General features: G+C 43.6%; 1 protein-coding gene across 9 annotated transcripts in view; it reads left to right on the top strand.

Annotated features, from left to right (window-relative positions):
* farp2 (FERM, RhoGEF and pleckstrin domain protein 2) overlaps positions 1-14,473 on the top strand; it is a 222,184-nt gene that overhangs the window by 202,408 nt on the left and 5,303 nt on the right. For 5 of the 9 annotated variants that reach the window (XM_080185077.1, XM_080185054.1, XM_080185069.1 and 2 more), the window contains 3 exons: positions 49-167; positions 834-997; positions 10,676-10,783. In XM_080185077.1, coding sequence (XP_080041203.1) covers positions 49-167; positions 834-997; positions 10,676-10,783 — 391 coding nt within the window. Of the gene's footprint in view, positions 1-48; positions 168-833; positions 998-3,014; positions 3,155-10,675; positions 10,784-14,473 lie in introns of those variants that run through there. The other 4 variants (XM_080185107.1, XM_080185102.1, XM_080185096.1 and 1 more) reach the window with 3 other exon arrangements.

Here is a 14,473-nt window from a genome sequence, read left to right as displayed (position 1 = left end):
AGATCTTTGTGCTTATATCTCAACCATTTCTATTAACCTATTCCTTAGTTCCCGTGTAGAAATGGGGAAATGGATAGAGGACTTGAACATTGCCATTGAGGTGGTGAAGAAGTCAAATGAGAAGAGAGACACAACTCTGGAAAGCAATGCATGTGATCGGTCAAACAGTAAGTTACTTTTTAAAAGTATATTTTACTGGGAAGTGAATCACGTTTACTTGAAGGTGCATCTTAAGGCCAGGTACTCCCTTAGTTCTTTATTGTCCCTCTGAGACATCTCTGGAGCTTTTGCTCAGCTATTGGAAGAGAAAATGAGGCATAATATGTTGACTTGTTTATATTTAATCGAAAGATAGCAAACCTTCTGTACACCCATCTTCAGACATGTAATTGCAGTGTCCAGCTGAATGATACAATTCCAGCACGTCCTGTGCTACCAAATTATGTGGCCATAAAATTATCTATTGGAAGAGTCAAGATCCAATGGGAGTTAAAGATCCAAATCTCAGTTCTGAGTTATGTTGTAGAAATGAAGTACTTTTCTCTCCCACTGGATTCTTCAACAAATTCAAGAACCTAATTTTTCCAGCAGACTGTTGAATGGGCCTGTTCTTGCCAATAAAGTGTCCAATTTGATTATTTTTAATTAATATTTCATCTTGCCAAAAGATCTGTTGTTTTGGGGGTATTGTTACATTTTCTGACTTGTCAGTAGCTACTGTTTATTTTAATTATGATAACAGGTAATAACTTGACAACATTCTCCTGTGCCTTTTTAAAATCCTGACACTACTACAGCTATTCCTCTTTATGCATTTATCCTGATGTTCCCAGGATCTTCAGACGAAGTGTCACTGGAGCAGGAATCTGAAGACGACACTCACTCCTCCCACAGCTCGTTGGACAAGCAGACCCATCACCGTGCTAATACCACAGTGCACGTGTGCTGGCATCGCAACACGAGTGTCTCCATGTTGGACCACAGTGTTGCAGTGGAGGTACCCAGCAGGGCACTCTCACCACCACTTAAACCTCAGGATAACCCAGTGCAGCAAACAATGAGTACATACTACCAGCTAAAGTTATATCATCATTTAATTCTCTTTGCCAGTTATTGCTTGGGCATTTGTAAACTGAATTGACAAATCAAAAATAAATGTCTTTTTACATTGGAAACTAGAAGGGTTTTGCTTATCTCCAGTGTGCAACCTCTGAGTGGGAAGTACAGGATAATCTGAGTTGTGAAGCTGTCCTTCCTGTAGGTTAACAGGACTCCAATCCTGTTGATTTTGCCTTCAGGTTTATGCATTCAAGTGCACTCTACATCTCTGCAGGTGAACAGATTCCTTGGTGTCATTGGTCACAGATATAAAAAACACTGGCTTTAGTCTTGTGATCTGGTTCAGAACTGATAAGGCTTACATACAGGGGATCTAGAGTTTAAAGGTTGGGCGAGGTTACAGTCCTTATTTGTGACCAGGAACTTAATGCTGTGCCACCAACAAAAAAAAGCTTGCATTTATATAACACCTTACATGAACCACTGAGGTGGCTCAAAGCATTTTATAGCCAGTAAAGTACTTTTTAGTCACTTGTAATTTAAAAATTCCAGCAGCCAATCTGCGCACAGATACAAAAATGTAGAAATAACTAGATCATTTGTTTTTATTTTGTGACATTGATTGCAGTATAATTGTCAGCCAGGGCACAAGGGATAACCCCTTAGCTTTTCTTTGGATCAGTGTCACAGATTCTTTAAAGTCCACCAGTAACTCCCCCATTTGGAGTCAGTTTATTCTAAACAGAGTGAGAAGTTGGGGATTAGCAGTGCCTAACCTGTTCTTTGGCCCAGATTACACTGTAGTTTGTTCTGTTTTAGGTGATGTCAATCCATTAATACATGTTTTGGCAGGACATAGCTGAAGAGGGTTAAACATACTCACCCTAATCTTTTCTGCTCATCCAGATTGAGGAACAAAATTTAAGTTCCAAAATCAGAAAGGGTGGCACAGTGGTTAGCACTGCTGCCTTACAGCACCAGGTACCTATGCTCAACTCCAACATTGGGTGATTATGTGGATTTTGCACATTCTCCCCATATCTTTGTGGGTATCGTCCGGATGCTCTGATTTCCTCTTGCATCCAAAGATGTGTAGGTTATGTGGATTGGCCATGCTAAATGTGCAAGGTTGCAGGGATAGGGTGGAGGAAAGGGCCTGGGTTGGAGATAGCTGGTGCAGATCCAATGGGCCAAATGGCTTCTTCCTGCACTGCAGGGATTCTAGCACAGCAGATTGGTGCATCATGCATTCTTTTTGGAACATTTTTAATTTCCGTGCTCGATCATGGCACTCAGACCCAGTAATATTCTCAGACTGTCTTCTACTTCCCTAGTTCATTTCAGGTTGTTGGGACTTGTACTCCTTGTGTACGTCTATTTACATTTTACAATTGATTGCTGATGTATGAAAGCCTGGGTTATCTCATGGTCTGAAAGCACACTACATCTGCTTAATCACTCATTCTCATTCCTCTTCCATTCAAACAGACCCCTGCAGCAAATTCTTTACACTGCTTCATTTTCTTTCAGTTCACTACATCCTGTGTCCTTTTGACGATGAAAATCATCTTTTGTTTCTCTCATGCAGCAAGTTCCTGCTTCCTTTTCTTTGTGTTGCAACTGGTTTTCTCCCCTGTGCATTCTTAAAAGTGGCCACATCAGGAATGTCACAATATGAGTCAATCAACGGCCTAATGATTTAGAGTTTTAGTAAGCCATTGATCTGAGTGTATATTCTGTGTGGCTCATGCTTGAATGGAATCTCATTATCCCCATAAGGTGAGAGCCACTGATGTAGTTTTGTCCATAGAGCTGGCCACTTTGTGACATTTCAGTTACTAACAGCTGTATTAAGTACTTTCTAACTGACCTTATTTTACTTACTGCTATCCTGTTTCTGCCTTTCTTACTTGTTATTCCCATCTCCATGTTGGCGTACTCATGGACCTGCTTAGTTTTCTGTTCCTCTACCGCCTCACCGGAGCTTCCTCTACACTACCTTCTGGGCCAGGGCCAGCGGCCTAATGCCATCACCCATGTGTGCTGGTACCGGAACCAGAGCCTTTCGCTGACTGATTACCTTCGCATGTTTGAGGTAAACCTGTTAATCAGTTGCCACTGTGAACTGTGCTTGTAAGTGAATTAGAGGAGACTAAAACTTCTTGGGGTATTTTGGTTCTAGGCCTACTTTTTAATTATGGAAACCACACATAGCAGGGAATGTCCAGTTTACGTTGAGGTATCTGAATGCCACAGCACTCGGCACACTGCAAGTGGCCTCAGCACTCTGCACCCAGGGAGAGAAAGACTGTACCTAGCTTCCATTCCCTAATTTCTGTCTAGTAGCTGCTATCAGAAAGATGTACATTGGCCATGGAGGTGGACAACTTAAATTCATATAGCATATTTAATGCGGAAAAATGTCCCAAAAACACAAGGAAATATTTGGACATCGAGTCAAAGCAGGAGATACTGAGAGGGGCAACATATAGACAGAGGAGAGGGCTTTGGGTGCAACCTTGAATGACCTGGCAGGTAATGATGCAGGGGTGAGAATAGAAACAATTGTCAGATTCTCTAGCGACAGACTGGATCCAAACAAGAAAATTTCTACCCAGTTGATCAGTAGGGGAGAGATTTTGGTGGAGGGTAGTTGATCAGCTGCATCAAAGGCTATGGAGAGGGCAAGGGGGGGATAACATATGGGCACAACCACAGACAATCCTGATGACTTTGCTTACAATCATGCTGTGAAAGGGCAGAAATATGAAGAGATCTAAACAATAGTTATATGAAAGATGAGTGCAGGCCTAGGAGTCATTATTTGAATGGAAATGGCATGTGGAGCTGGGATTGTACTTTGAATAGGAAGAGGATGCTTTTATGAAGATGGTTTTGAAGTGGGACAGAACTATGTTCAAGAAGAGAAAACTATTAACAATGCCAGTTACCTTGAGACTAGGAAGAAATGTTGGGGATTCAGCAGTTTAGGGTGAATGATATGGAGATGCCAGCATTGGACTGTGATGGCTACAGTAAGAAGTCTCACAACACTAGGTTAAAATCCAACAGATTTATGGAATCATGAGCTTTCGGAGTGCTGTTCCTTCTTCCGAAAGCTCGTGATTCCAAATAAGTCTGCTGGACTTTAACTTGGTGTTGTGAGACTTCTTACTAAGCTGAATGAGTTTGAGGGAGCAGGAATTCCGTAAATGAGATGAGCTGAGGGAGGGAATAGAAATCAAATAGAGGATTATGAGGGAGGAATTACAATGTGAGTCTTGGCTCTCTAGCCAAGGAGATGGGTGAAGAGGAGCTGCAGAAGCAATTGAATCAGTATTGCAGTGAAGAAGCTCATTTAAACCTCATACTACTTGTTTTAAATGAGATTGAAGGGGGTAGGGAAGGGGTTATAAGGAAACATTTCATAACCAACATAGAAGCTTGGGTATATCATTGCTTTCCAAGATGAGGCTATAAAAGCTGGTTTTGGCAGAGGCCTATTAAATATTCAACATATTCTGGCCAGATTTGGTGATGGCCATTGAGCCAATTAGGTTTCAGTAGGTGGCAGCACTTGTTAAACAATCCTGAGAATGCCAAGAATTGCACTGACAATCGACTTAAGATTATTAGTCGGGGCCCACAATGTAGCTCGTTTATGCTTGTCTGAAACTATGATGTGGGTATGCCAGCGTTGGACAGGCGTAAACACAGTAAAAAGTCTGACAACACCAGGTTTTAGTCCAACCTATTTATTTGATAATATACTCACAAGCTTTCGAGGGGACTGCCTCTTCGTCAGGTGAATGGAGAGTTCTGGCCTCAGACAGAGCATATAAAGCACAGACTCTAAACTGTCTGTGCTTTATATGCTCTGTCTGAGGCCAGAACTCTCCATTCACCTGACGAAGAGGCAGTCCCCTCGAAAGCTTGTGAGTATATTATCAAATAAATAGGTTGGACTAAAACCTGGTGTTGTCAGACTTTTTACTGTCTGAAACTATACATAATTTATACACAGGGTCCTGTACTCAGTAAGTAGAAAGAACATGTCCAGGCATTGCACCTTGTTTTGAATTAAACAGAAACATGATACACAGTAAATTCCTGATGCATCGGTCAAGGCATTGCCATGGAGAATCCAAGCTGACTTGCTAATCTCAGTACCCTTTTCTCATGTAGTATAAATTGTTTCTCCTTTGCACAAAGGGTGCTTTGAGGTCAGGATCAAAGCACTTGATCAGAGTGTTGAGTTGTATTCTTTGGTCGGATCTGCAGGTAACTGTCTGTAGTGTTCCTCGTTGTTCAGTTGTCAGTACACTTCTTTGCAGTAATCCGTTCTGTTCAATATGACGATGGCCCCTCTGTCTGCTGGTTTGATGACAATGTTGCAGTTGGTCTCAAGAGCATAGATGGTGTTGCGTTGTGCTTGGGTGATGTGCAATGCTGTCTTGTGAGTGCGGTTTTTGAATCTGGTGTTGACGCACCTCCTGATAGCTTGGGCATACATGTCAAGTCGAGGGCAGTGGCCTTCTGGAGGAGTCCAATTGGACTCTTTCCTCTTCGGTTGCTGCACTGTGGATCTCTCTGTTGGCTGTTCCAGTTCATTGGCTCTCTCATTGTGTTCGCTATTGGCCTCTTGGGGTTTGTGGAAGAACTCCCGCAGCCTCATTCGCCTGATGAATTCCTCTGTATCCGCTACGAGACTGATGGAACCGGTTGCATTCTTGGACACACGCATCTCCATCAAGGACAGTCACCTCAGCACCCCACTGTACCGCAAGCTCACAGATAATCTCACAATGCTCCACTTCTCCAGCTTCCACCCTAAACACATTAAAGAAGCCGTCCCCTATGGACAAGCCCTCCATATACACAGGATCTGCTGAGACGAGGAGGATCGCAACAGATACCTCCAGACGCTGAAAGATGCCCTCTTAAGAACAGCATAGGGCGCTCGGCTCATCGATCGACAGTTCTGACGCGCCACAGCGAAAAACCGCATCGACCTCCTCGGAAGACAAGCACGGGACACGGTGGACAGAGTACCCTTTATCGTCCAGTACTTCCCCGGAGCGGAGAAGCTACGACACCTTCTCCAGAGTCTTCAAGATGTCACTGATGAAGATGAACATCTCGCCAGGGCCATCCCCACACCCCCATTTCTTGCCTTCAAACAACCGCACAACCTCAAAAAGACCATTGTCCGCAGCAAACTACCCAGCCTTCAGGAGAACAGTGACCACAACATCGTATAACCCTGCCACAGCAACCTCTGCAAGACATGCTGGATCATTGACATGGATGCCATCGTCTCATATGAGAACACCATCCAACAGGTACACGGCACGTACACTTGCAACTCAGCCAATGTTGTCTACCTAATACGCTGCAGGAAAGGATGTCCCGATGCATGGTACATTGGGGAGACCATGCAGACGCTACAACAACGGATGAATGGACACCGCTCGACAATTACCAGGGAAAACTGTTCCCTTCAGTGATCATGGGCATTCGGCCTCTGATCTTCGGGTAAACATTCTCCAAGGTGGCCTTCACGACACACGACAGCACAAAGTCGCTGAGCAGAAACTGATAGCCAAGTTCCGCACAAATGAGGACGGCCTCAACCAGGATCTTGGGTTCATGTCGCACTGTCCGTAACCCCCATGACTTGCCTGAATCTGCAACATCTCACTTACTGTTCTGTCTGGAGACAATACATATCTCTTTAACCTATGCTTAATGCTATTTCGACTCACATTGTCTGCACCTTTTAAGACTTGAATAGCAGATTAGCTGTAAAGACTCGCATTCTAATCAGTATTCTGTAAACTGTGTGTGCCTCTATATGCCCTGTTCCTGATCAGAATTCTCCACTCACCTGATGAAGGAACAGTGTTCTGAAAGCTTGTGGCGTTTACTATCAAACAAACCTGTTGGACTTTAACCTGGTGTTGTGAAACTTCTTACGAGGTTTACGGACAACAGGAGCAATGCATTGGATGAGAGAGGCCTTAGGGAAAAACGAAGAAGATTGAAATTAACAAGAATGAGGAGTCACACATTGTAAAGGCTGAGGTAGGATATCTCTGGATGAAGTTTGGGGCTGGTATTCAATGAGAATTTTGAAGGAAATGACAGAGGGATGGAAAAAAGTGAGATACTGAAAGGAGGGGAGGACCTAGGACCTGGGACAGAGACCAAGCTGTGAATGTGTTTTAAGGGCCACACCTCCAGTTTGGTGCTGGGCAGGTGGTGAACAATACAACGAGGAGGGAACCCTTCAGTAAGAGCCAAGATGTCAGCAGAGATGAGATTTGATTTGATTTGATTTATTATTGTCACATGTATTGATATACAGTGAAAAGTATTGATTTTTGTTCGCTATGCAGACAAAGCATACCATTCATAGAGAAGGAAACGAGAGGGTGCAGAATGTAGTGTTAGTCATAGTGAGGGTATCGAGAAAGATCAACTTATTATAAGGTAGGTCTATTCAAAAGTCTGATGGCAGCAGGGAAGAGCTATTCTTGAGTCAGTTGGTACGTGACCTCAGACTTTTGTATATTTTTCTTGACAGAAGGTAGAACGTATCATGTCTGGGGTGCATGGGGTCGTTAATTATACTGTCTGCTTTTCTGAAGCAGCAGGAAGTGTAGACAAAGTCAATAGATGGGAGGTTGGTTGTGTAATGTATTGGGATTCATTCACAACCCTTTGCAGTTTTTTGCGGTCTTGGTTAGAGCAGGAGCCATATGAAGCTGTGATACATCCAGAAAGCATGCTTTCTATGGTGGATCTGTAAAAGTTGGTGAGAATCATAGCAGACATGCTGAATTTCCTTAGCCTCCTGAGAAAGTAGAGGCATTGGTGGGCTTTTCTAACTCTAGTGTTGGCGTGGAGGGACCAGGACAGGTTATTGGTGATCTGGACACTTAGAATCTTGAAGCTTTGGACCATTTTCACTTCTTCAAGCTTCAATCAAATTCACACAATAATCCACTGTTCTTTTTCATTCCTTTAATGATGTGAGCATGGCTAGCAAAGTAGATTAGCTACACCTAATTGCTCTCGAGAAGGTAAATAGGGAGGATAGTCTTAGACTACAAGCAGATATAGACAAGCTAGTCAGATGGGCAGATCAATGGCAAATGGGATTCAATCTGGATAAGTGTGAGGTGATGCACATGAGTAGGACAAATGAAGGAAGGGAATACATGATGAAGGGGAGGACTGTGGGAAGCACTGAAGATCATGGACCTTGGTGTGCATGTACACCAGTTAGTACCTTAAGTTAGTTTGCAGTGGATAAAGTAGTTAAGAAGGCATATGGTATACTTGCCTTTACTGGCTAAGGCATAGAGTTTAAGAGCAGGGGGGTTATGCTGGAACTATATGAAATGTGATTAGCCACAGCTGAACTATTGTGTGCAGTTCTGGAATCCACATTATAGGATCTGTGACTCTAAGGTGGTGGTCAGCCACTTTCTTGAACCACTGAATTCACTATGAGGTATCGATACTCTTCCCATCATTCTGTTGCTTAGGTTTTTGACCCAATGAACATGAAAGAGCGGCAATACATTTCCAAGTCAGGCTGCTTTGTGACTTGAAGGGAAACCTGCAGGTGGTGGTGTTCCCATGTGTCAGTTGCCCTTACTTTGGTGAAGGTTGCAGGTTTGGAAAGTACATCAAAGGAGGCTTGTACAGCATCTTGTAAGTAGTGCACTGCAGAGGTGGGGCATCAGTGGCGCAGATATGAACCTTTAAGGTGGTGGATAGATTGTTGATCAAGCGGGCTGCTTTGCCCTTGGATGGTGTTGAGTATTTTGTGTTGTTCATGCTATTTGGTATTTTAAGGAATTAAGGGATATGGGGAATGGACAGCGAAGTAGAGTTGAAGCCCAAGATCAGCTATGATTGTATTGAATGGCAGATCAGGCTCGAAGGGCCTTATGGTCGATTCCAACTGTTTCTGTGCACTCATCCAGACAAGTAGAGTGTAATCTATCACGCTCCTGATTTTTGTGTTTTGTAGATGGTGAACAGGCATCTGCGGAGATGAGTTACTTGCCACAGCATCCCCAGCCTGCGAACCTGCTCTTTTAGCTACAATATAAGGCTGGTCTGTTCAATTTCTGAACCCTAGGGTGTTTGTTGGGGAATTCCATGATGGTTCCACTCTTGAGGCATGTTACTAACCTTTTATCAGCCCAAGCCTGAATGTTCTCCAGGTCCGCGGCACAGACCGCTTCTGCTTTGTGTTGCCGTGAAGTCTGTGGGGCTGAGATGATTGGGTCCAAACAAAAACAACTGTATTCTTTTATGCTAAGTATGACTCCAGCCAGAGGAGAGATTTCACCCTAATTCCATGGACTTCACTTTTACTCGGACTGCTTGGTGCCACATTTGATCAACTGCTATATTGAGATCAAGCTCTGTCACCTTCACCTCACCTCTAGAACTCAGCTCTTTAGTCTATGTTTAGACCAAGGTTGCAATGAGGTATGGAGGCATGTGGTCCAGTTAGAATTCAAACTGCATTGGTAAGCAGGTTATTGGTGAGTAAATAGTGCTTGACAACACTGTCAACACCAGTAATTTCTGCCTGTAAAGTAACAGTTTTCTATGTGCGTAGCTATGATGGAGGTCCTGTGATGCATTGGTGGCATCCAAAGTCCCGGTGTCAAGTTCTACTCCAGGACTTGATGGCTGTTGAAGGTATGTTCCTAACGTGGCCAAACATGTTGGTTATTAATCCTTCCAGTGCACCTGAAGGCAGGCAGTAAGAGAAGGAGAGTTTGCTGGTCAGCCATACCGCAGAAGGCAATGGCAAACCACTGCAATACTTGCACATGGTTAGCACTATTGCCTCACAGTGCCAGGGACCTGAATTCAATTCCTGGCTTGAGTCAGTGTCTATGTGGAGTCTGCACATTCTCCTCATGTCTGCATGGTTTCCTCTGGGTGCTCCGGCTCCTTTTCATAGTCCGAAAGATGTGCTGGTAGGTGCATTGGCCATGCTAAATTCTCCTCAGTGTACTCGAACAGAAGCCAGGATTTTCACAGTAACTTCATTGAAGCATTTATACAAGCCTACTTACGACACTAATAAATAAACTTAAACTTAAAACAAGCATAGCTGTGGACTAATGCAATGAGAGTCCATAGTCGCCAATGCCCTCTTAAGGCATGGTACCTGAAGGAAAAGGATTACCTTTGATAGAAACAGGAATGGACAGGCTTATAGGAAACTGAAGGTCATTGCTGGCCCTAAAAATGGAAAAATATCACATACTTTATCTCTTTGCTATCCACTCTTGCCTTGAATGTTTGATTCTTTCTGCTTTCATTGCTATTCTTTGTGGTTTGTTCAATTTTATTAAACAGTTTCTGTGAGGAGCCTCAAAACACTTTGAGTTTACTTTGATACCTTAGAAGATTTAATTGATTGCAGCTATAGAATCTAGATAACTGAGTGACAAGAGAGGCAGAGCACTGTGTTGGGATGGTGCTGCAATGCAAAATGTTAGGAATACATGGCCTTAATAAAATACTGTTTACACTCATGTGCAAAGTAAGATGCTGACCCTCGGTACTTTTGTTACAGAACCAGCTCTCGGGTTACTTGCTGAGGAAGTTCAAGAACAGCAATGGATGGCAAAAACTTTGGGTTGTTTTCACCAACTTCTGCCTCTTCTTTTACAAGACCCATCAGGTACATTTGCTGACCAGTAATGTCTGGGCAATGCTTGGCGAGGGTGTGATTTAACCTGGATAACCTTGTAGCTTTATGTGCATTACTATAATCAGGACAATAATTTATTTATGAATCAGAAACTGCAATCTTGTTTGCCATACAATTTGGAAAGTTCAAGAACTTTCAATCTTTCTCCATAACTCTCAACTTGCTCAACCTAGTATTCCACTATTTTGACCAGATATAACAACCAGCTGGTTAATGATGTAGAGTGAGAATTCAGTTCCTGTATTGGCTGAGGTTATTCATGAAGGCCTGCCATCTCACCTTGTCCCTCGTCTGAGGAGTGGTTAAATCACCACCAGTCAGCTCTCCCTCTCAAAAGGGGAGAGCAGCCTATGGTCATCAGGGTCTCTGGTGACTTTACCTTTTTATAAACTGTTAAAAATTAATCCCATGTGGTTACTACAGTACTCTAACTTAAGGCACAGGTTCAAGTTGTGAGTCAGGCAGTTTGGCTTCCCAAAGAGTGTAGAATCAGGAAGGATTTCTGCTTAGAGTAGTTAAGGCAAAACCTAATTTTCAAAAGAACACCTTTGATTGGTTGTCAAATAGGAGGCAGAGAGTGGGGGTTAATGGGTGCTATTCGGATTGGCAGTTGGTGATTAGTGGAGTGCCCCAGGGGTCGGTGCTGGGGCCTCAGCTATTTACCATTTATATAGATGATGTGGAGGAGGGAACCGAGTGTATGGTGTCGAAATTTGCTGATGACACCAAAATTGGTGGAACGGCAAATTGTGCAGAGGGTGTGGAGAGTCTGCAGAAGGATCTAGATAGGCTGGGCGATTGGGCCAGGAACTGGCAAATGGAATTTAATATTGGCAAGTGCGAGGTGGTCCACTTTGGTAGGAATAATGGTAGGAAGGACTATTACTTACATGGCGAAAAACTGCAGCAGGCGACGGTGCAGAGGGACCTCGGGGTCCTTGTGCATGAGTCGCAAAAACCCAGCTTGCAGGTGCAGCAGATGGTCAGGAAGGTGAATGGGATGCTGGCCTTCATAGCGAGGGGGATTGAATATAAAAGTAGGGAGGTCTTGCTGCAGCTGTATAGGGCATTGGTGAGGCCGCAGCTGGAGTACTGTGTGCAGTTTTGGTTGCCGTACTTACGCAAGGATATTTTGGCCTTGGAGGGAGTGCAGAGGAGGTTTACTAGGCTGATACCGGAGTTGAGGGGGTTGAGCTATGAGGAGAGGCTGAATAAACTAGGCTTGTACTCGTTAGAGTTTAGAAGAATGAGGGGAGATCTCATTGAGACATATAAGGTGATGAATGGGATGGATAGGATAGAGGTGGAGAGACTCTTCCCGCTCAGAAAGGACAGTAGGACTAGGGGGCACAGCCTCAAGATAAAGGGGAGGCGGTTTAGAACAGAGTTGAGGAGGAACTTCTTCACTCAAAGGGTGGTGAATCTCTGGAATTCTCTGCCCGTTGAAGTGGTGGAGGCTGCCTCGCTAAATATTTTTAAGACGCGGGTTGATGGGTTTTTGATAAGAGAGGGGATTAAGAGTTATGGGGAGAGGGCGGGAATGTGGAACTGAGCAGCGACAGATCAGCCATGATCTTATTGAATGGTGGGGCAGGCTCGAAGGGCTAGATGGCCTACTCCTGCTCCTATTTCTTATGTTCTTATGTTATGTTCTTATCCAGCTCAGTCCCCCCACCCCTGCCCTACCTCTATTAACTTGCACATTCAGCATGGCCAATCCATCTAACCTGCATGGGCATGTTCTTTCTTGATGAATGAATATGGATGAACTGAGTGAACATCATCCTTGATGTCTGTTTATTCAATTTTGGGTTAAGTGTACAAATGAAGAAGTGACATAGTGGTATTGTCATTGGACTAGTAATCCAGAGATTAAGGGCAATGCTCTGTTGGAAGCTTACCATGGTAGCTGGTAAAATTTGATTTCAATAAAAATCTGGAATTAAAAATTTTAATTTGTTGGTTGTTGTAAAAACCCATCTGGTTCACTAATGTCCTTTAGTGAAGGAATCTGCCATCTTCACCTGGTCTGGCCTACATGTGACCCTAGATCCATAGCAATGTGGTAAATTCTTAATTGCCTTCAGGGATGCCCACATCTCATAAAAGAATATAAAAAAAACTTTACTCCTGTAGGGTACCCAGTTTAATAGAATGCTGTGGGATATTGTATTTCATGGCACAAATCAATTCTAGCCTCCTGGACTACCTGGATCCACTACAGTTTGCCTACCGCTGCAAGAGGCCCACAGCAGATGCCATTTCCCTGGCCCTGTACTCAACCCTGGAACACCTAGATAACAAGGACACCTATTCTCAGAATCCTATTTATTGCCTACAGCTCAGTTTTCAACACTATTATTCCCACAAAGTTCATCTCCAAACTCTGTGGCTTGGGTCTTGCACCTCTCTCTGCAACTGGATCCTAAACTTCCTAACTCTCAAACCACAATCAGTAAGGATAGGCAACAACACCTCCTCCACAGTCATCCTCAATACCACTGCCCCGCAAGGAAGCGTTTCCAGCCCCCTACTATACTTCTTATATACCTATGACTGTGCGGGCAAATTCCCCTCCAATTCGATTTTCAAGTTTGCTGACGATACCACCATAGTGGGTTGAATCTCAAACAATGACGAGACAGAGTACAGGAATGAGATGGAGGATCTAGTGAACTGGTGCAGCACCAATGATCTCTTCTTCAATGTCAACAAAATGAAGGAGATTGTCATTGACTTCAGAAGGTGTAAAGGAGAACATGTCCCTGTCTGCATCAACGGGGATGAAGTAGAAAGAGTCGAGAGCTTCAAGTTTTTAGGTGTCCAGATCACCAACAACTTGTCCTGGTCCTCCCGTATCGACATTATAGTTAAGAAAGCTCACCAACGCCTCTACTTTCTCAGAAGACTAAGGAAATTTGGCATGTCAGCTACAACTCCCACCAACTTTTACAGAGTTGGTGAGGCTCCTGCTCTGCCCAAGACCTCGAGGATCTACAAAAGGTTGTGAATGTAGCCCAGTCCATCACGCAAACCAGCCTCCCATCCATTAACTCTGTCCACATTTCCTGCTGCCTCAGCAAAGCAGCCAGCATAACTAGGGACCCCACGCACCCCAGACATTCTCACTTCTTCCTTTGGGAAAAAGATACAAAAGTCTGAGGTTATGTAACAACTGACTCCAGAACAGCCTCTTCCCTACTGCCATCAGATTTTTGAATGGACTTAACTTGCATTAAGTTGATATTTTTCTACACCCTATTTATGACTGTAACTCTATATTCTGGACTCTCTCGTTTCCTCTATGAACAGTATGTTTTGTCTGTATAGCGCACAAGAAACAATACTTTTCACTATGCTAATACATGTGACAATAATAAATCAGATCAAAATTTTCACAGTAACTTCATTGCAGTGTTAATGGAAGCCTAGTTGTGACATTAATAAATAAACTAAAAAAACAAAAAACTCCACGTGTGTAGACATAGACAGGGAAGTGTCCAGATGTGCACCAAGCAGCACGCTCATGCCTCATTAACCTAAAGAACCACTGCAGCTTCACGAGGTCCAAGACCTTCCATGGTTAGTCATGGCAGCAGATACATTCGAATGGAATGGGAAACAATATCTAGTCGTTGTCGACTCACACTCAGGCTGAGA

The sequence above is a fragment of the Carcharhinus amblyrhynchos genome, chromosome 3 (genome assembly GCF_965287045.1).
Source record: "Carcharhinus amblyrhynchos chromosome 3, sCarAmb.v2.hapA, whole genome shotgun sequence".
In the NCBI taxonomy this organism is placed as follows: domain Eukaryota; kingdom Metazoa; phylum Chordata; class Chondrichthyes; order Carcharhiniformes; family Carcharhinidae; genus Carcharhinus; species Carcharhinus amblyrhynchos.
This window is presented reverse-complemented; position numbering and strand designations above follow the sequence as displayed.